Source organism: Cyphomyrmex costatus, unplaced genomic scaffold, assembly GCF_001594065.2.
Source record: "Cyphomyrmex costatus isolate MS0001 unplaced genomic scaffold, Ccosl1.0 scaffold415, whole genome shotgun sequence".
NCBI classification, from domain to species: Eukaryota; Metazoa; Arthropoda; class Insecta; order Hymenoptera; family Formicidae; genus Cyphomyrmex; species Cyphomyrmex costatus.
Genome location: NW_017278373.1, coordinates 74,171 through 100,336, shown reverse-complemented (window position 1 = coordinate 100,336; position 26,166 = coordinate 74,171). Strand labels below are relative to the sequence as shown.

At 32.2% G+C, this 26,166-nt stretch overlaps 3 protein-coding genes across 3 annotated transcripts; 1 reads left to right on the top strand and 2 right to left on the bottom strand.

The window, feature by feature from the left end:
* Positions 1–252: 252 nt before the first annotated feature.
* Positions 253–3,189, top strand: LOC108777206 (DNA helicase MCM9). Its single transcript, XM_018544031.1, has 11 exons — positions 253–347; positions 477–624; positions 713–874; positions 981–1,106; positions 1,177–1,283; positions 1,418–1,634; positions 1,765–1,998; positions 2,096–2,466; positions 2,537–2,746; positions 2,896–3,047; positions 3,137–3,189. The coding sequence occupies exons 1-11, from the start codon at positions 253–255 to the stop codon at positions 3,187–3,189; spliced, it is 1,875 nt and encodes a 624-aa protein (XP_018399533.1).
* A 1,203-nt stretch (positions 3,190–4,392) lies between these two features.
* Positions 4,393–7,080, bottom strand: Scamp (secretory carrier membrane protein). The gene is made up of 8 exons (XM_018544039.1): positions 6,917–7,080; positions 6,047–6,307; positions 5,743–5,806; positions 5,477–5,605; positions 5,122–5,278; positions 4,947–5,048; positions 4,736–4,862; positions 4,393–4,652 (listed from the first exon to the last, which is right to left on the bottom strand). Exons 1-8 carry the CDS (start codon positions 6,971–6,973, stop codon positions 4,491–4,493), a joined length of 1,059 nt encoding a protein of 352 aa, XP_018399541.1. The 5' UTR covers positions 6,974–7,080; the 3' UTR covers positions 4,393–4,490.
* Positions 7,081–12,169: 5,089 nt separating this feature from the next.
* LOC108777204 (DDB1- and CUL4-associated factor 8-like protein 2) lies at positions 12,170–19,231 on the bottom strand. The gene is made up of 7 exons (XM_018544030.1): positions 19,064–19,231; positions 18,791–18,931; positions 18,426–18,676; positions 16,910–17,012; positions 16,604–16,792; positions 15,974–16,096; positions 12,170–12,298 (listed from the first exon to the last, which is right to left on the bottom strand). Exons 1-7 carry the CDS (start codon positions 19,229–19,231, stop codon positions 12,170–12,172), a joined length of 1,104 nt encoding a protein of 367 aa, XP_018399532.1.
* Between the last annotated feature and the right edge of the window lie 6,935 nt (positions 19,232–26,166).

Genomic DNA, 26,166 nt, shown 5'->3' with positions numbered 1-26,166 from the left:
GTATTGCTGTACAATTGCACTGGAGTTATATTAATTTTTCCAATGAAAAATGCTACATGAAGAGAAGATCAGCTGTTCAGTGGTCAGTCAGCAGAGAGCAGAACGATCTTTACCTAGCTTTACTTGACGTTTGGCGGGAAGAATACCACTTAAAACTTAGAACTACTTACGCTGTTTTTGATGTCATGTTGTCTTGAGATGTATGTACCTTCGGATTAAATATTAAATGATACTTTACTGAAAACTGTCAACATGCTTGAAGACTATCTTTTGAAGCATCATGTGAAAGACTTGGAGGGCATTTTAAATGCTGCAGAAAATCATTTATGCTATTCAATATACGTAAAGTAAGTTATTTTACAAGCATTTGCTAGGTTAGTACAAATATATCTTATTTTTCACGTAATTTTTTAAATGTATCAATAACAAATTTAAGTAATTCTGTAGTAACATTCTTATTGTATTTTACATTTCAGTTTTGTGTCATTATTTGAAGCTGATGCGGAGAATGCACAAAAAATCTTACGCAATCCTAGACATTACTTACCCCTATGTAACGAGGCAGCAATAAAAGCTCAAGAACAATTATATAAACCTGACAATGAACAAATAGTAAAAACGAGAGTATGTGTGTTTATTTTATTAGTTACTACATGTAAATTACGAATTACTTTTGGAGTAATCATTTTTATTGTTACATGTTAATATCCAGGTGTATATTCGAATTACTGCAGTGCCTATAAAAATGGACGTAGGTAAAATTGGTGAGCTAGTTTCGACATCTGGAATTGTAGTACGTATGTCTCAGCCTACAGTTATGAAAATGCAAAAACGTTTTATCTGTAGAAAATGCGAACACATCAATCTAGCTAAAGTAGGTAAACTTTGTTTAACAAAAGAATACAATATAAAATAACAGCAAATTATAGTTTAAAGTCTATATATACATAACAATCTTAATCTTAATTTTGTCCTTATAGTTAGAATGGGAAAAGCAATCATTTAGGAATATCAAACAATGTCAATCGTGTCGTTCTCAAAAATTGACTGCTTCAACATCTTTAGACCAAGAAGATTGTTCTGATTATCAAGAAATAAAGATTCGGGTATAAAAAAATTTTATCAGATTTTTATAATTAAATATTATTATTTACTTGAAAAATATTATATATACAGGACCAATGTAAAACAGATACAAGAAGTTACTATTCGGTGGGTCTAGAAGTAGTATTATTAGATGATCTTGTTGACAAGTGTAAACCTGGAGATAACATAGATATCAGGTCTATAAATAATTTTTTATTAATATATATCTATAATTATGTTAAACATAAGGCAAATATCAATGTATAGTTATTAAAATCATAAAACTTGATTTAGCAATTGGCTTTAATTATAAATATAAAAATATTTGTAGTGGAATAATTATACGAAAATGGGGTAAATTAAAGGTTGGCCAACGCGCAGAAGCTACAACATTTCTGATGGCAAATAGTATTTCTATACGCAGGAAAATGTCAGAAGCAACATTCTCTACAACACAAATAAAAGATACATTTACAGCGTATTGGGAACATTATGAAGATAATGTATTATCTGGCAGAGATAATATTCTCGCCTCTATTTGTCCACAAGTACATTTAATGTTCCTAAATATATTACCTAGAATAATATACACATTTGATATTTTATATAATTAATTATATCATTAATATAAAAAACATTTTAATAAATGTAACACATTTCTTCTTTAATGATATACAGTTATATGGGATGTATATCGCAAAATTAGCGTTAGCTGTTGTTATGTGTGGTGGTGTGGCAAAAACTAATGAAACGGGAACGCGTATAAGAGGTGAGCCCCATCTTCTTCTAGTTGGAGATCCTGGCACCGGTAAATCGCAATTGCTTCGAGTTGCTTCTCGACTGACTACACGATCTGTCTTTACAACAGGTGTTGGAAGTACTGCCGCTGGACTAACAGCAGCAGCTATCAGAGTTAGTATCGACATGTGAAATGCTTTATTCTCATTCACTTTTTTTTAGTTAAGAGGCCATTTATTAAGAGAAATTTATTGCGAGAGATTCATTACAGGATTCGGACGGTTGGCATTTAGAAGCGGGGGCTTTAGTGCTCGCAGATGGAGGTGTGTGTTGCGTGGATGAGTTTACGACAATGAGTTCGCATGATAGAACTTCTGTACACGAAGCAATGGAACAGCAAACAATCTCCATTGCCAAAGCTGGCATGGTGAGCACATTGAATAGTCGCTGCTCTGTCATTGCAGCCATTAATCCGGATGGCGGATGTTTTACGGGCGATGAATGGAAGACCTGCTTAGGAAATCCTCTTTTGTCGCGCTTTGATTTGATTCTTCTTTTGAAAGATACTAGAAATCCTGAATGGGATAAATTGGCGTCGAGTCACATTTTGAAAGCTGCCTGTGAAGACGAAGAAAATAATTCGTAATAATATTCGCATTTGCTTTTTACACAATCAATATTATTCATAATAATAAAACATAAAATATTATAGATATTCTGAAACATTTATGGGTCCTTTGAATTTAACGAGCTTATGGTCAGAAGAGACTCTCTGCGAATATTTCACACATGTACGTACGTTAAAACCAATGCTAACCAAAGAGGCACAGAAGATACTCAGTGCAACTTATCTTCATCATAGATCAGACCCTCAAAGAAGGCCTGAGAGAACAACAGTGCGGCTCTTAGATAGTCTTATCAGGTAAAACAAAAAAAATAATCATTTAAATTAGTCATCACTAATGTTCAGTGACAAGAGTTCTTATTTTCAAATGTTGTTTGTCTAGACTTAATTTCAATTATCAACAATATATAACAATAACATTATTGGACGTAATTTCTTTCTTGCAGATTAGCTGAGGGCCACGCTAAACTCATGTACCGAACTAAAGTAGAAGTCATTGATGCAATCATTGCAGCAGAATTGATTGGAACCACATTAGTAAATTCTGATGCTGGTTGTCAATTTCCAATAGATCCAATAGTAACATATCATTTAAAAGGTATATTTATATTCATAACAATTCATAAAATAGATAAAGATACTTTAGCATTGTTTATACGATACTAACGTCACAATGGTTTCTTACAGCAAAAGACTTACTCAAAAAGTTTAATTTACGAGAACTAGAATCATACATATAAATATAAACTTGCCAATATGTGTTTCACAATCGGAATTAAAAATCAGTATTTTTAAATTAATATTTTTATAATAAATACCTATTGAGCTTAATAATCGTTATAAAACTTATCAGATTTGATCTTGGTTTCACATAGAAAATATTTGATATTCATGGTTATTTTTGTAGATTATTTTAAAAAATTTTGTTATATTTATGTATGTTTATTATCATTATAATATGTGAAGATATACAAATAAATCATATTTCAGTTTCAACAAATAACATTTTTTAACACTTTGAAAAAATTATAAAATTATTTTACAAATTTATACAATTTTCAGTAAAATCCAATTTGTTTTATCATTGACATATTCTTCGTTTTAATAAAAACAAGAATTGTTTGAGAAACAACAGTCATAATAAAATGATTTAACATATTGCATAAGAACAGGAATGTATAGGGTTTAACAAGGTTACAAGAAAATTATTGAATAAATGTAAGTGAATATTTATAAGTAAATTAGCATTTATGTTAACATTCAACAAATATGATCAAATTATGTTCTAAAATTCAAATCTTGTAGTTATTTAAACTTTGAATAAATTTAATTATTTTCTCATAACTTATAATATGATCACAATGTCAAGAGACTGTGCCACTAAAATATGAAAGCTAGTAAATATAAAAAATGTACATTGAGATAAGGCTCAATATGTTTTTAAAACAAATAATACAGAGAAAGAGGGCAATGAGCCAATAATATCGTTAAAATCTTTTTAAATTATAATCTAATATTTTGCGAAGAATATCTAGTAAATATAAGCAATTATATATAATTAAATCATGATGATATGATTGATATGATTATCAAGAGCTCACTCACATCATATAACCTAATTTGAAGATTTCATAAATAAACATACATGATAAACGGCAATACAAATTAATACATCAAACTTACATATAAAAATGTTATATGTATAGTATAATTTTCTTTCAACAAAAATATACTTAGAAACAAAATACATACTAGTTTCGAAAAATTTCTTTAGAATATCCGTTAATACTTTGAAATAGCATGCAGTAGTATTAACTGCAGTATTAACAATGTTAATCAACGTACACATCAGAGAATAAATTTTATCGTGAAGTACAATTTTCAAATATATTGCAGAATTTCATTGTAAGAATAAAATTTGCAATATTTCTATGATCGTTTTGTATAATCCATAAGTAGTGGAACTAATGAGATCTATCCACTTACTGAATGATGTAAAGCCAGAACATAGTGTTTTTTGTAGGACAAATAAATGATACAATTAATAGCGTGGTTGGCTAGCATTAGCCATTTGCGAGCGAACTGCACTTGCCGCAACATTGCTCGCAGCATTTTGCACGTGCTCGTTTCGCAAAAATGTTGTAGCAAATTCTTGCTGCGCTTTCGTAACACTCGCATCAGAGGTACGATAAATGCGATGGATCTAAAAAATAGTCTCATTTTTATTTCATTGAGATCAATACTAGTTAATCTTCATTCTTTCATTTTTATGTGTATATACTATACCTTAGTAAGTAGCAAAAGATCACCACCTGCTGCAAGAAGAAAACAAATAGCGACGAAGAGCATAATAAGACCGACAAAAATACCTTTGGCCGTTGCATCAAACATACTAATTGCTGTAATTATGCCACTGAAAAACAAAAATATTTGTATTTGTATCAATGTATAAATGCATATTGTACATAAAAAATTAAGTATAATACAAATATATTACCAAGTTCCAGCACCAGGAATGCCTATAGCCTGGATGCCAGTGACGATTAATTGAAAGAAGAAGACAAAAAAAAAGACCATAAAATTGAAAGAACTGTCGTTTCTGAAATATTAAAACAAGGTTTATTTCTAATTCCTGTACTTTATCAGATTTCTGTAATGATAAATGAATTTACTTGAAAGCCCTGTATGCTGGTCTAAACCAGCACATGAAAGAAAATGGAGTGAAAAGTATGAGATACAAGATAGCCAGACCGAAGGCTGAGAAACCCTGTCCACAGAGCATCAGGACAAATCCTCCAATTACATTCAACAGCAGAACAAAACCGTGAACTATAAACAATATTAACTGTTATCCATATACAAATAAACATTAAACATCACGTCATTGTTTAATAAATACAAAATAGTGTTCGAGAAGCGCACTGTCGACTGTTGTGTCATTCTACCTTTGTTGTTTAATAGATGTAAAAAGATAAAATGACGCGAGAGCGCGATTTCTTCCCCAATATTGCATATAATTAAACTTACACATCCAGAGGTAATACAATTGTCTCACTGTTTTTTGAAAATCGGTATGAATTTCCACATCAATATCTTGATAGAAGCATGGTTGGAAACAACACTTGTCTGGTAATGGTGGCCAATTATTTCGTCTTGCTAAAAGATCCAGAAATAAATATATGTAAAACAGTTTTATTTAATATTAAAAATTGCAAAGCAAAGTATTATATTAGCAATATTAAATGTACGCAGTAATTATATTAGTAATATTAAATGCAGTAATATATACTAACGATAGTACGGAGTATTTCTCATTTCTTCTTCCGCTCTGGCTTTCCATTCTGATTCTGCTCGTTGCTAAAACATTTAAATAATTTGTATTATTTGATCTTTGGTTTATCATCTTTCAATTGTATTTCACTTTATCTCTGTCTTCTTTTTTTCTCCATATTGGAGAAAAAATAAAATAAAAATAAAGATATGAAAATAAAAAAAGATGAATGATTGAAAAGATTAGCAAAAAAGAACACAGACTTAAAGATATTTTATGTATTCCACAAGTACACGCAATACATGGAAATAAGTATATAAATTTACATCTGATGGAGGTGACATGCTTCCAAGTGCAGCATTGACTGTTTGCTGGGGAGTACGAACATATGCAGGAGGAGGTGCTTCTTGATTGGTAGGTTGAAGTGTAGCAGGTTGCTGCGTCGCACCAATTCCTCCATAGATTGGTGGATTTACTGCTCCTCTGACTTGTGTAGTTCCTTGAGTACCTTGTTCAGCAAAAGGATTATAATCTTCAAGGCCTCTACTAGCGGGTGTAGAAGTTACTGCTCTTCGTATCGCTGGATCCTAATATGTATTAAAACATATACATTGACATATCTTCTTTAATCTTTTAATATAATCTCTTATCTTATCTTCCTTCTTTATTCTTATAAGTATATACTTGTGTCATTGGATATAAAAAAATATATTTGAATAAATTATTATTAAAAAAAAATACATGTTATTCAAATCATATTTTAAAACAAAGTTATAAACTTGAACTAAAAGAAAAATAATATTAGAACAATACACTTTATCACAATGATACAAAATTGCATACAAAATACAGTAATATTGCATGGAAGCATACATATAAACATAAAAATTTTACAAAATTAGATTTATAATTATTGACCTCTCTTTTTCTCGTTCTCGATAAGAATAAGGAAAAATTGCAGGGAAATTATGCCGACATTAGAATGACACATACACTAATTTTTAGCCGAGCATTTACATAAGTTACGACGTAAAATCGTTCGGTAAATCTTCATTAACTTTTCACAAGAGCGAATATCAACGAGACAGACTGATTTACGCCTCGGAGAATTTTGACAGATGAGAGCAATATTGGAGTCAGTTCTGCGTGTTTCGCTTTCGTCACTGTCACATACATGAGGTAAATGCTATACTCACCGAGAAGGGATCGTTAATCGTAGGCTCCCCGAAGGGATTCTCGTCAAAGCCGGACATCTCTCGTCCTCGTTCTTGCACCGATGTTATGCAGTCGAAACGCTCGCACGGTTTTGATAATACTCAATTAATCTTATCTAAATCTGCCTAAACCTGACGAGCCATAATTCCGCCTTTACTGGCATTTACGTACGGTGACGCCGTGACAGTAGCCATTTATTTCGATCTACGTCCGTCACTATAGTTCCACAGTCTATGCGAACTGAATACTAGAGACTAGAGACTCTATTGGCGATGCAAAGATTTCTCTGTGGCGCTTATAGTGGCGGCCGGTAGAAGCTTCGCTAGTCAGACACATTGGGTGCTTTTCAGCTACGAAACACTGTGTGACACAGTGTCGACTTGTAGCTGAAACGCTATTTAGTCACTTTACACTAGTGTTTCTAATAGGAAAAGTATTCTGGTATATTTACTAATTCAAAAGAATATTTTGTCACCTTATTTGTTTCGTACACACTCATGCAATGTCGGAATATCATTCCTAGATAAATAAATAGTACAAAATGTAAAAATCTTGGTTATGTTGGGCTGCGTTCCGTTTCACGCATATGCGCGTATTTCCCTATAGTATACGTGACGCTCGCTATATAAAATGCGCGCATATGCCTGAAACGGAACGCAGCCTTGTGTACTCTACTTGTGTCGTAGCTGGAAAGTACCCTAAGAAGCACGACCGCTCATTGAGCGCTCAGTGAACTCTTGTACCTGTTTGGTTAATATTTTTAGATCTAATGGAATATGCCAATCAGATAAAAAAGCTCATTGAGCGCTTAGTGAGCGGTCGTGCTTCTGGATGCACCTATTAGAGACCCTCTAATCAGAGTCGCGAAATAACGTTTCCAATTTTGATTGGTGCTGACATTTTTCAGCGAAAACCGGAAATAGTCATGGCGTCAAATTTAAGTCGACCTACATTCGCTGCCCATTTTGCTCTTTTTTCAGGATTATGAGGAAAGACTTTCATAATATAACTTTATTTTGCAGAATTGTTGCAGTCTGGTGCAGAACAACGCAGTCATTTTAGAAAATATAATTTTATGAAATACAGTATTAATATAAAAAATATAATAATGTAATTTCTTTCTGATAACTGTATTTAGATTCACACGTATTAGGTATTATATATCACAATCATAGTCTTTTCATTGCAACTGCGATGATGCTCGTACGTGCAGTAGTATTATATTTGATAGCTATTTCCGGTTTTTGCTGAAAAATGGTATCGCCGACCTAACCTCTTATTGACGTTATTTCGCGACTCTGATTAAAGGTTGGATTATACTGGCCGTAATCTGTTAACTTATGCTGTAATCTGTAAAAATTGACCAATTATAATCGATTATTCCCCTCTCATTCGACTGTGATTGGTCAATTTTTACAGATTACGGCATAAGTTAACAGTTTACGGCCAGTATAAATCAACCTTAAAGGATCATTAAAGGTGCTTTTTCATGCTCAGCACGCTGCAGCAGCAATTCGTTACTATTGGTTAAGAATTTTATGTAAGCTAGATGACGCACTTCCGGCGCAAAATACATTTTGCCGCAGTTCGTTGAAGTTGAACCGAACGAACAGCAAGCAGCAAGCGGCAAAATCGAGGCAATATTATTTATTGCAATAAATATTAGGAAAATAAACGAAGAATGGCTTCGGATAAGGTACGAATACATGTTTGTAAATTAGATCATTTTATACTTTACCACAAATTTGAAAAAGTAAAGTGTAAAGTATAAAATGATCTAATTTACAAACATTCGTACCTTATCCGAAGCCATTCTTCGTTTATTTTCCTAATATTTATTGCAATAAATAATATTGCCTCGATTTTGCCGCTTGCTGCTTGCTGTTCGTTCGGTTCAACTTCAACGAACTGCGGCAAAATGTATTTTGCGCCGGAAGTGCGTCATCTAGCTTACATAAAATTCTTAACCAATAGTAACGAATTGCTGCTGCAGCGTGCTGCGCATGAAAAAGTACCTTAAGACACATTGGGTACATTCAACGGACTCAACAGTTGAGTGAGCGCTCAATGTTATTGGTGCATTCTTCTAGATCTAAAATTCTGATTGGATGATCTAAAAGAATACTCCAATAACAACGAGCGCTCACTCAACTGTTGAATCCGCTGAACGCGTCTATTGGGCTCATTCAGCGGACTCAACAATTGAGTGAGCGCTCGCTATTATTGGTGTATTCTTTAATATAATAATAAGAAAATGTACCAATCAAAGTTCTTCGTTTCCTTCCTTGCTATGTAATAAAGAATTTTGATTGGTTGAGTTTTTTATGCCTCATGTGATATGCTTTATGCAAGAGTCTGTATTCCCCGCTTTAGATTCAATATTTCTTGATGCTATAAATATAAAAGGAGCGTTTTAGCATCGCATAAAAAGGCACCTTAACAGATTGTAGCATGTCAGGCATTGAAACAGCAAGTAGTTCGGCTCATTGCAGACTAACAAAAAAACAAAAACGTGAATTAATTTTAAATAACCAATATCTCACAGATTTTCATAATTAACTGATATATTTTCATATCTTTTAACTTAATAAATTTATATTATACTGATTCTCTTCACAGAAACTGTAATAGCTAGTTTGAAATTGATCTTTTAATATTTTGCATTTTTTTATTTTTTTATAGTAGTATTTTATTATTATAGTAATATTACATAGCATTTTATAATACTATACAAAATATACAGTATTTTATATATTTTTAGTAATATTTTTTATTATTTTTTTTTTAATTTTTTGTATTATAGAATAGCAGTATGATCTCGATTCGTAGTCACTGCATAATAACATATTGCAGTTAATTACTTGCCGAAAATACGCCAAAAAAGGATGCAGTGGACAGTTTCCTGGAGCAAATAGGAGATGTGCTGCGTAGGTTGATCTTCGAAGAAGGCAAACACAAATGGAGCTGGTGCATCTCATTCACAGGGCTGAAGACGAAGAAATGACGGAGAGGGAAATTACAAAATGATAAATTTGTTGTATTATTAAAGTTATCTTTAATTTTTTACCAATATATTATACATTATATAATAAAATAAAACTTTTCTTTCTTAAATAAAACTCGACTAGTGTTCATATTTGAATCTGAAAAAAAAATTTTTTGTTATACACACTACGTATATGAGTATGTCAAGTTCAAAACGTTGAGGTATGTACGATCTAATATTTATTAATAATTCTTAGGAAAAAATATGGCTTTTTTATTTTATATCTTATAGATAATTATATAACATTGTATATAATTACATAATACAGAAATTTAATATTCATTGTTTAGATCTTTCCTCCACTGCCAATCAAGTGGGTTTGAAGTTTCAAAATACGTAGCAAAGGCATCTCTAATTCGTATAGCTTCAACGTTTCTTCGTGCATTGCAATTTTGTATATTTTCAATTCCAGTCAAAATTACATTTCGGTCATCGCTACTTAAAACAGAATAAATTCTTTCCGATGGCTTCAATTGAAGAGTTCACGTTTCATTATAAAATTATGTATAGCTGTTGCAGCTTGAACGGCTAATTATTTGGCCGTTGAAATGTGAGAGACAATACTGGCTGACGAAAAATTCGCTATTTTGCCGCTAGTAACTCAAACGCACATTCTACTATTCTCCGTGTCCTACTTAATCTGTAGATAATTAAAAATTTTCTTCGAAATAGTTAAATTCCCACTTCGAGAATATGGCCGCATAAGATGTTAGTGGAAATGCCTCGTCCCCTACTATAAGACGTACGAAAATTTAAATCAGCTATAATCAAAATGCCTGGCCGTAGGCAGTTGAAGTGATTTTCTTTCTAATAATCGAGCAAGGTCACTGCTGGCAAATACACCCGCATCGCTACGTCTCCCTTCTACTCCAATGCCCACAATACTAAAGAAACAATTCGCATCACTCACGGCAAGTAGGTTTATATTGTGATTACCTTTGTAGTTATAGCAGGATGAGCCACTCTTCGGTGGTGCATTCAGTTAACAGAAATTTAATGTCAGATTATTAAAAAATGTACGAAAATGGTTGTATCTATAGTGCCGTTACCGCGAGCGTATGAGAGTACCGAGCCAGCTGAATGCGATAGAATTTCGTTTAAGGATCGAACTTATCCCTTTCTCTCGCTCTTCTGACAATTATTACAACAGTTTTCGTGAGCTCTCTTTATGTGCGAGAGGAGGTCTCCTTGCCTTGCAGTTTCGGTAGCCCGGTCATCGGGCCCCGTTTCAGCATCCTTAGAGAGAATTGATAGTGAATCCGCGCGCGTTTTTTCGGTCGTTCCTTACTCTCTCGTTCTTTCATTAGATATTCTTCCAGCCTTCGTAAGCTCTCGTTACGTGCGAGCGGAAGTCCCTTTCCTCAGCGGTCTCGGTAGCCCGGTCATCGGGCCCCGTTAATGCTCTCCTCAGAGAGAGAGTCGTAATAAACTGCCACGGTTACTTCTTTTTGCTACGGAAATCCTGGCTGCTCTCATTTTTTCGGGAGGGAAACTAAGTCGTATGCATTTCTCCCATGTAGATGCCGAAACGTTGCGGGCGAGAGCGAGCGTACCGGACGCTGATTCGGGAGTACACCCGTACAGTTGACTTCGAGCCGTGAGTATTCGAGTTTAATAAGTACGAATAAGCGAAGACCCAGGCACAGTATAAGTAAGTACAATAGTTTCACTCTGTGTCGGTACCTTTGATCTATGTGTCCTACAGTCAGCCATGTTGTTGGTTGTGCAAGGCCTTTATTTTCACTGCACACATCGACACCACAGTGACACACAGTGACACAGTATCCATACGTGACATCGATGCCATGATGAAAGTTGTGCGATTCGCGCACCCATAAATTTTGGAGAGTGAAACTACTGCGTACTTACCTATACTGTGACCCAGGTATACCATCCGGTACCCGCGAATCATCGGGATCTGCCGCCGGGAAATGTGAAACAGCCTCGGAAGAAGCCGAGGATGATCGCCATCCAAGACGCTACGGGGGCGGTCGAAATACTCAAGGGCGATGATTCATCATTTACAATATATATTAACAGAATCCCCAAATAATCAATAAACAATAGATATTGCTTAACGTAGCACATTTTATTTGTTGTTTTTTTTCTTTCTTATGCCTATAATATCTATAAACTTTAATATTCATAATTGCGAACGAGAATCTTATAAAAGAACACACGCCCCGAATCAGGGCGATTCACTGGCACTCCGAACGTGAATATTTTCCGACTGATTGTAGGAATCATCGGAAGAATCACTACCATGGTAGTAATCGTCGATAGAATAATTGAACTTGTAGAAATCTTCATGAAGATACTAGAAAAGACACAAAATAGTCAATTTAATATCGACATATCTATGACAGAATAATAAGTTTGTATGCCTTGCTTACACTGCTTATACTTTTACACTTAAAATGAGATAAATATATATCAGGGAAAAGAAGTAACTCGTTACTTATAACGAAGTCAGTTACAAGTTATTTTTTTGGTAACTTTATTGGTAACTGCGTCACTTTCTTTTTTCTTAGTAACTGTAACGTAATTACATTTTTTGGATAACGGTAACGAAATTACAGTTACTTTTATCGTTCCTTTGCATACGATTGGACATGTTATTTCATCATATCATAACAATTACATGTTATTAATTACGACAGCTATAAATGTGGTTTTAAATTGAATGTTTTTTATTTAATACAGGTGTACAGGCATTTAGTTTAACTTAATCTAAACATCGTACACATTTGTTCTAATTGAGCTGTACAAAAAGTTTTACTCTGTACATTTCTGTGTACATTTATGTCGAGCAATTGCAAAACGCATCTTTTTGCAAAACTTCTGTTATATATTTTAATAATAGCGTTATAATTTTCTTTCTATCAAAATATTTGATTTATAGCTAAGAGTATAGATTAAGTAAAAATATAGCTATAATATAGATTATGTGTAAGAAGGAAGCACAAAGCTAAGCCTATCTCGGTCAAAGCTAGATCTCGATGCTTATTATCATTGTGTATGAATTTTATATACCGCGTATGTAGTTCCTCTAATCGCGTGCCGAAAATTTTTTCAGACTTTACAACGCAACTCTAAATAACTACCGCGGTAATATCACTATAGTTAAATTGACAATCAATTTAACAAATTTCGATGCTTATAGCATCTTATTAGATCTTAATAATATGTTGAAAGACATATATTAAAATTTAATATTAAAGTAATGATAATTTAAAATCTGTGAAAAATTAAGATTGCGAAGAATATCACAAGTTGGCGTTTCGTCCCGGCTTTCACTACTGGACTCATCAGTAAGGTAATGTAGTGGGAGCCTACCTTAGACGCCGCGTCTACATTTTCGGCACGCGATTAGAGGAACTACATACGCGGTATATAAAATTCACACACAATGATAATAAGCATCGAGATCTAGCTTTGACCGAGATAGGCTTAGCTTTGTGCTTCCTTCTTTCTTGTTAATTGGTTAACAATTATATGGTCGTATAAATATAAAATTAAGATTCTATTATTTGTTAGATTATGTGTATTTCTTAATTTTCCTTTTAATTTCTAACTTATATTGTAATTCAGATAGTCCTATACAATCCTATATAATCTTCTAGTTTCCTAAAAAGTATTAAAAAATTCCTGAAATATGTTAACATTGTTGTTAACTGCTGTAACGATCCTGAAGTGATCTTTGATAGAGAAATATATACAGTACCATTATTTCAGAAATCATTTTGCTCTTCTATCTTCTATGTGATACATCGGACATATGTATATCTCAGTTTGCTGCATATTTTACAGGTTTTAGAATTACGAAATTGTGTTTAAAAAAACTAAAAAATAAAACTATACATAGTGTCAGTGTTATTCATGCTATATATGTACATATTGCTTTTATTAACGTTTGAACAAAAAATACTGCAAAAGTACATTTTCAGACTAATTTTTAAAATGTAACGGAAAAGTAACGAAAAGTTACCTTTCGAGTAACGGTAAAACTGTAAGCAATTACTTTTAAAAAGCGATAATAAGTAACGGTAACCCGTTACTTTTTTGACTCTATAACGAGTAACTGTAACTTATTAATTTTAAAAAGAGTAAGGGTCTGCGCACAATGGAGGAACAGATATTAGATATTAAAATATTAACCTATCAGATACCAGATACATCGGATACACGATTCTGATAGGTTAATATTTTAATATTTAATATCTGTTCCTCCATTGTGCGCAGACCCTTACTTTCCATTTCCTGATATACAGGGTGAATTTTTTATCTTGAAACTTTCAAATATCTCGAAATATAAGCACAATAAGGAAAAATGTTAAGAATTAAAATTTCATCATTCCGAGGGTAACATACACTGACGCTAAAATCAGCCCCCCCACCACGCCCCGTGGGCGGTGAGGGGGGCAAGTTTGAAATCTTAAATGGGAACACCTATTTTTTATTGCATATTCGGAATCTTTGGCTAAAAGCACATACGATTTATCTGAAACATTTTTCTCGATTCATGACAGATGGCGCTGTAATCAACGAAATTCAATTTCTTCGATTTCTCTTACTGAGAACCCATGCTTACGATTCTGCAATACATTAACAATAAAAATACCACATTTTTATTGTTAATACTCGAAATTAGTCTTAAAACGAACTTCTCATTATTTTTAATTACTCATTAATTACTACTCAAGAAGCTACTTTTAGCGTAACCCAGGAACAACGACGTGACTTGAATTTCAGCACAATTTTTTGTGTACTAACATGAGGATTAGAAAAAGAAAAAAGTAAACACTCTCGAAGTGTTTCGTTGGCCTTTTCTGATCTAGGTCAGAATATCAGAATATAAATAAATATCCGTAATGAATCAGCTCAGTGTTGCGGCTGTGCGTGCCACAATAAGGAATGAATTCTACAGCGAATAATTGGTAGAAGTAATTATTAAGTTTACATTAATACGTTTACATAAAGTGTTTCCTGGGTATTATTGAGCTCTGACGTATTTTCGAGGTCAGAGGAGGCCAACGAAACACATTTCGAGAGTGTTTAATTTTTTCTTTTTCTAATCCTCATGTTAGTACACAAGAAAATGTGCTGAAATTTAAGTCACGTCGTTGTTCCTGGTTACGCTAAAAGTACTTTCTTGAGAAGTAATTAATAAGTAATTAAAAATAATGAGAAGTTTGTTTTAAGACTAATTTCGAGTATTAACAATAAAAACGTGGTATTTTTATTGTTAATGTATTGCTGAATCGTAAGCATGGGTTGTCAGCAAGAGAAATCGAAGAAATTGAATTTCGTTGATTACAGCGCCATCTATCATGAACCGAGAAAAATGTTTCAGACAAATCGTATGTGCTTTTAGCCAAAGATTCCGAAAATGCAATAAAAAATAGGGGTTCTTTTTAAGATTTCAAACTTGCCCCCCCTCACCGCCCAGGGGGCGGGGTGGGGGACTGATTTTAACGTCAGTGTATGTTACCATCGGAATGATGAAATTTTGATTCTTAACATTTTTTCTTATTGTGCTTATTTTTCGAGATATTTGAAAGTTTCAGGATAAAAAATTCACCCTGTATATTGGACGTGTGCGCGCGTGCGTGCGTGCGTGTGTGTGTATGTGTGTGGGTGAAGAGAAAGAAGACAAAAATGCTTAGTGTAAAAAAAGTACATAAGGCGAACAAACTTACTTTCACAAACTCTCTATGATATGAAATATATCTTTGTAATGCAAGTAATCGGAAAAAGAAAGTGTTATATGCTTGCTTTCTATTCTACTGAACTTGATGTACTTGTGAAGAACAGGAAATGCATGAATCATAATTTTATGGTTTATTGATACCACTAATGTATTGTATTCAACTATATTACTTATTTTAGTGACGTTGTCTTAAAAATTATGTTATTTATTTATTAAATTATATGATTAAGCAAAAAAAAAGAAATGCAAAAAAACACACAGATAATTCTTGTCTATACATACAGTCTTAAATGTTGATTCTGTTGGATCTTTATTGCTCGAAGGCATCCATATCAGAATATTGGACTCACTTGCCGTTGCAAGGATAGGAATATGGGGATGACCTAAGCAATGATGAGTATCCACCTATACATTAAATGAATAAAAGTTATTTTGTGCAACACATACTACGAAAAAGAAAAATTTGTTTATCAAATGCACAAAATGAAAGTACTTAACAAATTTGTAATCTTCTATCAACCACTGTGCCGCAGTTTTTTTTTTCTTGTCAAAAATGAATATATCACCATAAACGGATGCAGACATAATAAATTCACTTTTAGGTCCGAAAAAATTGATTTCATGTATCGCTGCAATCACAACACATAACTGAGACAACTTAATATCAACTATTCATAAATCAGAATTATTTAAAGCGTCGCTTTTTTAATTACATAGACAAAAAAATATAAAAAATGTAAATAAAAAAATTTTTAAACAATAATCTCAGAATAAAAATTAATTAACAAATAAACCATTGAATAATGTTACTGTATGCTTCTTTACTTTTGAAATATACATAAATAAAGAGTTCTAAGAATAAAAAAAAGTAAAATGCCGGGAATATATAATAATAATATAATTACATCTAACATGTCTCTTGTCTATCTCACCAGGTACAGAACTAAATTGAGAGCGTTCAAATAATGTATGATTCGAATTTCCTTCACATGACCACATTGATTTCTCAAATAATAATATTTCGGAGCAATTACACAATGTGAGAATCTCTGTCCCATCGTGATTATACTTGGTGACTAATGCAAAGGCGTCATGTGCCTTCTAACAGATTTAAATTACATGTATATTAAAACTCATGTAAAAAACATAAACAATGTAGTATTTCTTTAAATATTGATAAACTTTTCAGCAATAGGGTTGAATCAAACTAATACATACCTTGTTATACTTGGTGATCCACAATTGATAAAGTGGTTTCGAAATATTTCGCTGATCATACACCCTTACGCTGGGAAATGCACCGCTGACACAAAATTCATTACTATTAGAAGGATTACAATGTATACTTCTTAGTATACTATTTCGAAGGTCTTTTATATGAAGCAATCTATGGATATGAAAATATATATTTATTATAGTCGATATATATATATAACATGTGTGTACAGAATAAAAATAAACACTTTTATCATGTAAACTCAAAATTTATTATTATATCTAATACAAACACGAAGCCTATAACAGACTAGCTTGGATCTTTAATTGTTTACATATAAACTACTGCGGTATTATCACCAATTAAAATAAATTATTACGAGGAATATTACTATAAGGCCTCGGTAGTCTAATTGACTAAGACACTTGCGCGTAAAGCAAGGTATCCGAGTTCGACTCCCGGCCGAGGTAATATTTTTCACAATAAGAAGAATTATTTCCAGATTTAGTATTTCCAGATTATTAGAATTGCGTTTCAAGACCAAAGATTGTTTGACACGCAGTTTGGGAGGACTACGTATATCAGTTAATTATTCATTTGTTTTAATTCTTGATAGTACCGCGGTATATGTAAGCAATTAAAGATCCAAGCTAGATTGTTGTAGACTTCATGTTTGTATTATTTATGTTTTTATATTGACTGTCTTTAGTATTGAATATTGTCAAAATTTAGTGTTGCGTATTGTGTCTATGTAGAATTTAATTGACTTATGTTCGTTTCTACTAATTAACGTAGATTAAATTTAATTTTGTTTTAACTTTTTTTGTTGAATCTAGATCTTTTATGCCAGCATATCCTATTTTCTGTTTGTTGAGTTTCAAATGTACGATTCAATAAGATTCTTATCAATTTTTCTTGTCCAAAGTATAAGTTGAATCAAGATTAAAATTAATCTACATTTTAAAATTAGGCATTAGCTCCGGTGCAAACAATATAAGTAAATTTCGGTTTATCTTATTGTTCCTGTTTTTCTAATTCTTCGAATTAAAAAAACAGAAACAATTATAAGAATTAGGAAAAGATTAACAGTAAGTTGAACCGAAATAAATCAATATATAAATAATACTTTGATTGAACCGGGCTATAGCTGTCATAACGATCCAGTCATCTTTCAATCACAATAAGATTGATTCGCATATACATGTAAGTGCACAGAACGATCCCGTGCTACAATTAACGCCGGACAATGGTCGCGTTCAGCAGACTCAACAGTTTTATACCTAACTATTTTATGACTCTTCGTTGAGATAGGACTATACCTTTAGATCTAAAAGTATAACCAATCAGCGAGACGAATCATAAAACGGTTGCAAAACTGTTGAGTCTGCTGAACGCAGTCAATACAACGATTTTTGGTACAAAAAAAATTAATATTATATATAGACATTCTACATGCTATAAATAAAGAATATATAAGAAACATTATTACATGTGAACTTTTTAATAACAATGACTTACTTTGGTGTATCCTCCCGGATATCTATGGATAAAATCGAATCGTTTAAAGCAGAAAACACGACATAGGGTATGTCAGGATGCACAGCCAATTCCCAGAAGTCATTCGCCATATCCATACGGATCGGATGAAATAATGAAGCATAGTTCATCAACTGTCTCGATGAGTTATATTCAAGATCTAATAAACGTATACAACCATCCCAACCAGAAGTGACCATAAAATTTTCTACATCTAAAAGCAGCCATTTGGCCTAAACATATATACGATGAAATTTTAAAGATTAATAAAAAAATACAATTAAATCAGAATAACTATTACAAAATATTCAAATGGCAATACTTTATTATATTTCATAAATACATACCTTTTCTAGGTTGTTATGGCCACTTGGAATGCAACAACGCTTTTTCTTTGCAGCCCAATCCCAAATAGAAACTGTATTTCCATAGGCATTTGCTAATAAATTTCCTTTTTGATTGAAATTTAAGTCCCTCACAGAAACACTCTATAAATAATAACCAAATTTTAACACATATCGCTATACATGATTTGAAAAACCTATAAAGATTATATCTAAAAATAATATATAAAACATTGTATATAATAAAGTCAACATGTAACAAAATAAATAATTTACCTCAAGATCACAAAGCTTGTACTTAAACTCCAGTCGATTTACTGCATGTAAAGAACTATAAAATCTTCTTTGGAATAACGGATTACTACCTATTTGTCGATTTATTACTTCCTGCACAATGATCCAATTAGGAGGCGGTTTCTTTGTTTCCAAGTTACCGGATAACATGTTTTCTTCTTTTTCTTTTTCTACTATTACTACTACTTCTGCTTCCTCTTCTTTATTCGTTCATGTTAGCAACAAAATATTCATTCGAGTCAGCTGTAAAAAATTTAGAATTTAAAATTTTATCAAAAAAGTAATTCAAAATTTATATGTAAATTTACATATGTATAAATTTTGCATTAATTTTTGGATAAAATTTATAATTTTAAATATATATATATATATAAAATAGAACGAATATACAGGACTCCTAGTATTAAAAAATTGTCAATGAAATAAAAAGGCAATTAAGAGTCAATATTATACGTGTGATCTAATAAACCATTTACTAAATTAAAATAAAAATTAACTAAAATTCACACTATAAATGCGCACGCAATGAAAAGTCAAAATCATAACGTTTCGGCTGCATATTCAAGCCATCCTCAAATGTACATACAAATATTAATTGACGCAGTAAAACATCTTTAGTTAACGCAGTCAAAAATTAACAAGAATATAACTATAATGGAGTGTTATGTTCTAAAACGTTGAGTATTTCCACAGAGAGAACAATCTAGCTCATCAAGCGATTGGATGATCGTTTGTGATGTATCTCTGTGGTTGTAATGAGGACATAAAATTAACGTTATATTAATAGAATAATGTGACAAGCGATTGTCCCTCTGACAAAAAACTCACCCTCGAGTAATCCATGTCGTTAAAACAGTCATTTACTAAAATTCGGTGACGATCAAAATCATTATTTTGTTAACACATTGCAAGTGCAAATCGTCCGAAATATAAAACTTTTATAACCGTCAAACTAACTCGACGTACGAAACTATAATGTTTAAGATTTCGGTAATGCAAAGTCATATCTTGTTTATAATAGGAATATATGCTTCATGTAGGTCTAATGTGTCTGTTTGTAGGTTAAGATTGTTTTGCTGTTTTTTAATGTTGAGCATTTCTGCGACAATACATTTCCCATAACACGGTTCTTCATCTAAGATTTGTACATTATTCCAATCGACTCATGTTCTTGTTGCAATCTGTGATCTGTTATCACCGATTTAGAACTCGTATTCCATCTAATGTGATTAAGGCGTTCTGCAATTCGTGTTTTTAATTTCCTTCCTGTTTGTCCCACATAAGACGCATCACAGTCGTTACAATTTATTTTATATACTTCATTAGTCTTAGACAGGTAATCTAGTGGATCTTTATGAACCTTAATATATTTTCTTAGTTTATTAGAACTATAATATGCCACCTTGACATTGTTTTTGTTAAATTGTTTGAATTTGTATAGTCCAGTCAAATTGTCGGAAAAATCGACTTTGTCTTGCAAAAAGATTGGAAAAAGCGATTTTCTTTTTCTGGCATGCATGTGGGGGGGTTCTAAAAAAGCTTAACTCTAAGTTTTCGAAGTGATTAAGGAAGAGGCAAATTTGCTACGCTTAAAAACCTATTGAAGATTTGTGAAGTTATAATAGCTCATTTTGTATGTTTTTTCATGCTCTACAAGTTGTCTTTATATCTTTTTTCTCTACGATGGATAGTTCGCGAAATATTTTACTAAAAGTACGAAAATTCAAGTTAAAAAAAAGGTTAATTGGCCTTGGATCGGTCATATCTCGTTTCCTACCTCATTTCGAAAAACGGTTCAGACAAAACTTTTAGCATTTGTAAATACCTTTAATTTAAGCTGTGTCGCTATCGATTTCGTCAAATAGAACGCTCTACAGAGCGGCGCAAAGGTGCAAGGTCGAGGCGTGTCGTCACGCGGAACGCGCGTAATTGCGAAACATGCTGCAGATAAATGATGTCGTCGGCTTTTTAAACCGAAATATAGTTTCTTTTTGCATATATTTATATTTTTCTTGTGTTTAGAAATATGTAACTAAAACTTGCGTCAATATAATAATTAATAATAATTTATGCAACATTATTAATGTATAATAATTAATGTAACGCGTCGTAATGAAGTTATTAATAGTATATAATTATTTATTTCTTTGCTATTATTATTAATAATATTAATGTTAATTAATGTTAATAGTACTATTTATTGTTTCTTATTTACGTATCAATATTAATATTATAACAAATAATAGAATCTCATTTTTTACGACCGTACAATTGTTAAACAATAACAAGGAAGAAGGAAGCACAAAGCAAAGCCTATCACGGTCAAAGCTAGATCAAGATGCTTATTATCATTATGTGTGAATTTATATATCGCGTATTGTAGTTCTCTCAATCGCGTGCCGAACATTTTTTCAGACTTACAACGCAACTCTAAATAACTACCGCGGTAATATCACTTTAGTTAGATTGACAATCAATCTAATAAATTTCGATGCTTATAGCATCTTATTAGATCTTAATAATAAGTTGAAAGGCATATATTAAAATTTAATATTAAAGTAATGATAATTGAAATCTGTGAAAAATAAGATTGCGAAGAATATCACAAGTTGGCGTTTCGTCCCGGCTTCCACTACTGGACTCATCAGTAAGATAATGTAGTGGGAGCCTACCTTAGACGCCTTTTCTTTCAACATATTATTAAGATCTAATAAGATGCTATAAGCATCGAAATTTGTTAGATTGATTGTCAATCTAACTAAAGTGATATTACCGCGGTAGTTATTTAGAGTTGCGTTGTAAGTCTGAAAAAATGTTCGGCACGCGATTGAGAGAACTACATACGCGATATATAAATTCACACATAATGATAATAAGCATCTTGATCTAGCTTTGACCGTGATAGGCTTTGCTTTGTGCTTCCTTCTTTCTTGTTATTATTAATATTATATTTTTCGGTGATGTAAAAAGGAATCAAAACGTAAGAGTTCAGTTCGAAAACATTAGCTTTCTTTTTCCTTCATTCGTACGATTGAAGCTGACCTGTCGTAGCAGGTATACAAATTTTTCTGAGAAGCACCTGCGTTCGAATGACGTTATATTAAAAATATAAATATATGCATAAAGAAACTATATTTCGGCTTAAAAAGCCGACGACATCATTTATCTGCAGTATGTTTCGCAATTACGCGCGTTCCGCGTGACGACACGCCTCGACCTTACAACTTTGCGCCGCTCTGTAGAGCGTTCTATTTGACGAAATCGATCGCGACGCGGCTTAAATTAAAGGTATTTACAAATGCTACAAGTTTTGTCTGAACCGTTTCTCGATAAATGTGGTAGAAAACGAGATATGATCGATCCAAGGCCAATTAATCTTTTTTTTAAACTGAATTTTCGTACTTTTAGTAAAATATTTCGCAAACTATCCATCGTAGAGAAAAAAGTTATAAAGACAACTTGTAGAGCATGAAAAAACCTACTAAATGAGCTATTATAACTTCAAAAATCTTCAATAGAATCCGAGTTATTAAAAAAACAATTTTTTTGTGGGTTTTTAAGCGTAGCAAATTTGCCTCTTCCTTAATCACTTGGAAAACTTAGAGTTATGCTTTTTTAGACCCCCCCCCCACATGCCAGAAAAAGAAAATCGCTTTTTCCAATTTTTTTGCAAGGCAAAATGACAATTTGACTGGACTAGTAAGTCTCGGTACATATGGTACTATAAACCATGAAGGAAGCTCCAATGATTCTCCTTTATTATTGTCATTTAAACCATTGTTATTTTCTTAACTATCGTGTGCAATGTTCTTGATCCTGTCATTGCATTGATACAATCAAAAATTAATTTCAGAGGGTAATCGTTTTCAATTAAAATTCTTATAATAAAAATTAAATTATTTCTATGGAAAATTGGATGTGATAATATTAGCGGTCTGTCTACTAAACTAATGATTATACTTTTCTTTTGTGATAATGGATGGTTTGAATAAAAATTGAGAAATCTACCCGAAAAAGTGGGTTTTTGGTATCAATCGAAAAATAAGTAATTGTATTAAATTGTATAAAATAAGTAATTTATAAGTAATTGTCTTTGATAATGATCGAAATGTCAAGAAAATTTAAAGAATTTGTTCCGATTTCTAACGTAAATTGTAACTGTGGATGAAAAGAATTGAAAGCCTTAAAAAAGGAATCAATCTCAGAACCTCGGACAGTCGCACACGAGTCGTCAACAAATCGAAAATAAAAGAGAACTTTGTCTTTATACAACATCAAGGCAGTTCTTTCTAGTCTTTGCATAACCAAATCTGCAACGATGGGAGACAATGGAGAGCCCATCGATGTCCCAAAATTTTGCTTATAAATGATATTGTCAAAAGTAAAATAAGTTGAATCTAAAATAAATGTGTTGGCTTTTATAAATTCGATTTGTGTCCATTTTTCGTTAATACAATCAATTGCCATATCCATCGGTATATTAGTAAATAATGATAATACGTCCAAAGAAATCAATTTGTATTCTTCACTTATATGCATTCCTTTTATAGTGTCGACCAATGGGAAACTATTTTTTATGTGACTTCTGGGCTTTAGGGAACGCTTCAAACATTGTACTATGTAAATATGACGCTAAAAGATGTAGTGGACTACCAATGGAAGAGACAATGATCCTGAATGGACAATTGGCTTTATGAATTTTGGGAAGAGCATACGCCCTCGGAAGTGTCCCATCGCTGATGTACAAAAATTTATATTTAGATTCATTGATGTATTCACATCTTAGATAAAGGCAACACAAGAGTTGTTTTAGTTAAAGATTTTTATATTAACAATGTGAAAGGATTGTGAAAGCATCCTCGGCTTCTTCCGAGGCTGATCGCCATCCAAGACGCTACGGGGGCGGTCGAAATACTCAAGGCGATGATTCGTCATTTACAATATATATTAACAGAATAAATCCCAAATAACCAATAAACAAAAGATATTGCTTAATGTAGCGCATTTTATTTGTTGTTTTTTTTCTCTCTTATGCCTATAATCCCTATAAACTTTAATATTCATAATTGCGAACAAGAATCTTATAAAAGAACACACGCCCCGCATCAGGGCGATTCACTGGCACCCCGAACGTGAATATCTTCCGACTGACTGTAGGAATGGCTGGAAAAATCACTATCATTGTACTCATCGTCGGTAGCATACTTGTAGAAATCTTCATGTAGATACTAGAAAACACAAAATAGTCAATTTAATATCGACATATAGTATCTATGACACAATAATAAGTTTGTTTGCCTTGCTTACATTGCTTATACTTTTACACTTAAAATGAGATAAATATATATCAGAGAATGGAAGTAACTCGTTACTTATAACGAAGTCAGTTACAAGTTATTTTTTTGGTAACTTTATTGGTAACTGCGTCACTTTCTTTTTTCTTGGTAACTGTAACGTAATTACATTTTTTGGATAACGGTAACGAAATTACAGTTACTTTTATCGTTCCTTTGCATACGATTGGACATGTTATTTCGTCATATCATAACAATTACATGTTATTAATTACGACAGCTATAAATGTGGTTTTAAATTGAATGTTTTTTATTTAATACAGGTGTACAGGCATTTAGTTTAACTTAATCTAAACATCGTACACATTTGTTCTAATTGAGCTGTGCAAAAAGTTTTACTCTGTACATTTCTGTGTACATTTATGTCGAGCAATCGCAAAACACATCTTTTTGCAAAACTTCTGTTATATATTTTAATAATAGCGTTATAATTTTCTTTCTATCAAAATATTTGATTTATAGCTAAGAGTATAGATTAAGTAAAAATATAGCTATAATATAGATTATGTGTAAGAAGGAAGCACAAAGCTAAGCCTATCTCGGTCAAAGCTAGATCTCGATGCTTATTATCATTGTGTATGAATTTTATATACCGCGTATGTAGTTCCTCTAATCGCGTGCCGAAAATTTTTTCAGACTTTACAACGCAACTCTAAATAACTACCGCGGTAATATCACTATAGTTAAATTAACAATCAATTTAACAAATTTCGATGCTTATAGCATCTTATTAGATCTTAATAATATGTTGAAAGACATATATTAAAATTTAATATTAAAATAATGATAATTTAAAATCTGTGAAAAATTAAGATTGCGAAGAATATCACAAGTTGGCGTTTCGTCCCGGCTTCCACTACTGGACTCATCAGTAAGGTAATGTAGTGGGAGCCTACCTTAGACGCCGCGTCTACATTTTCGGCACGCGATTAGAGGAACTACATACGCGGTATATAAAATTCACACACAATGATAATAAGCATCGAGATCTAGCTTTGACCAAGATAGGCTTAGCTTTGTGCTTCCTTCTTTCTTGTTAATTGGTTAACAATTATATGGTCGTATAAATATAAAATTATGATTCTATTATTTGTTAGATTATGTGTATTTCTTAATTTTCCTTTTAATTTATAACTTATATTGTAATTCAGATAGTCCTATACAATCCTATATAATCTTCTAGTTTTCTAAAAAGCATATAAAAATTCCTGAAATATGTTAACATTGTTAATAACTCTGTTGTAACGATCCTGAAGTGATCTTTGATAGAGAAATATATACAGTACCATTATTTCAGAAATCATTTTGCTCTTCTACCTTCTATGTGATACATCGGACATATGTATATCTCAGTTTGCTGCATATTTTACAGGTTTTAGAATTACGAAATTGTGTTTAAAAAAAACTAAAAAATAAAACTATACATAGTGTCAGTGTTATTTATATATGTACATATTGCTTCTATTAACGTTTGAACAAAAAATACTGCAAAAGTACATTTTCAGACTAATTTTTAAAAAGTAACGGAAAAGTAACGAAAAGTTACCTTTCGAGTAACGGTAAAACTGTAAGCAATTATTTTTAAAAAGCGATAATTAGTAACGGTAACTCGTTAGTTTTTTGACTCTATAACGAGTAACTGTAACTAATTAATTTTAAAAAGAGTAACTTTCCATTTCCTGATATATATTGGACGTTGTGCGCGCGTGCGTGCATGCGTGCGTGTGTGTG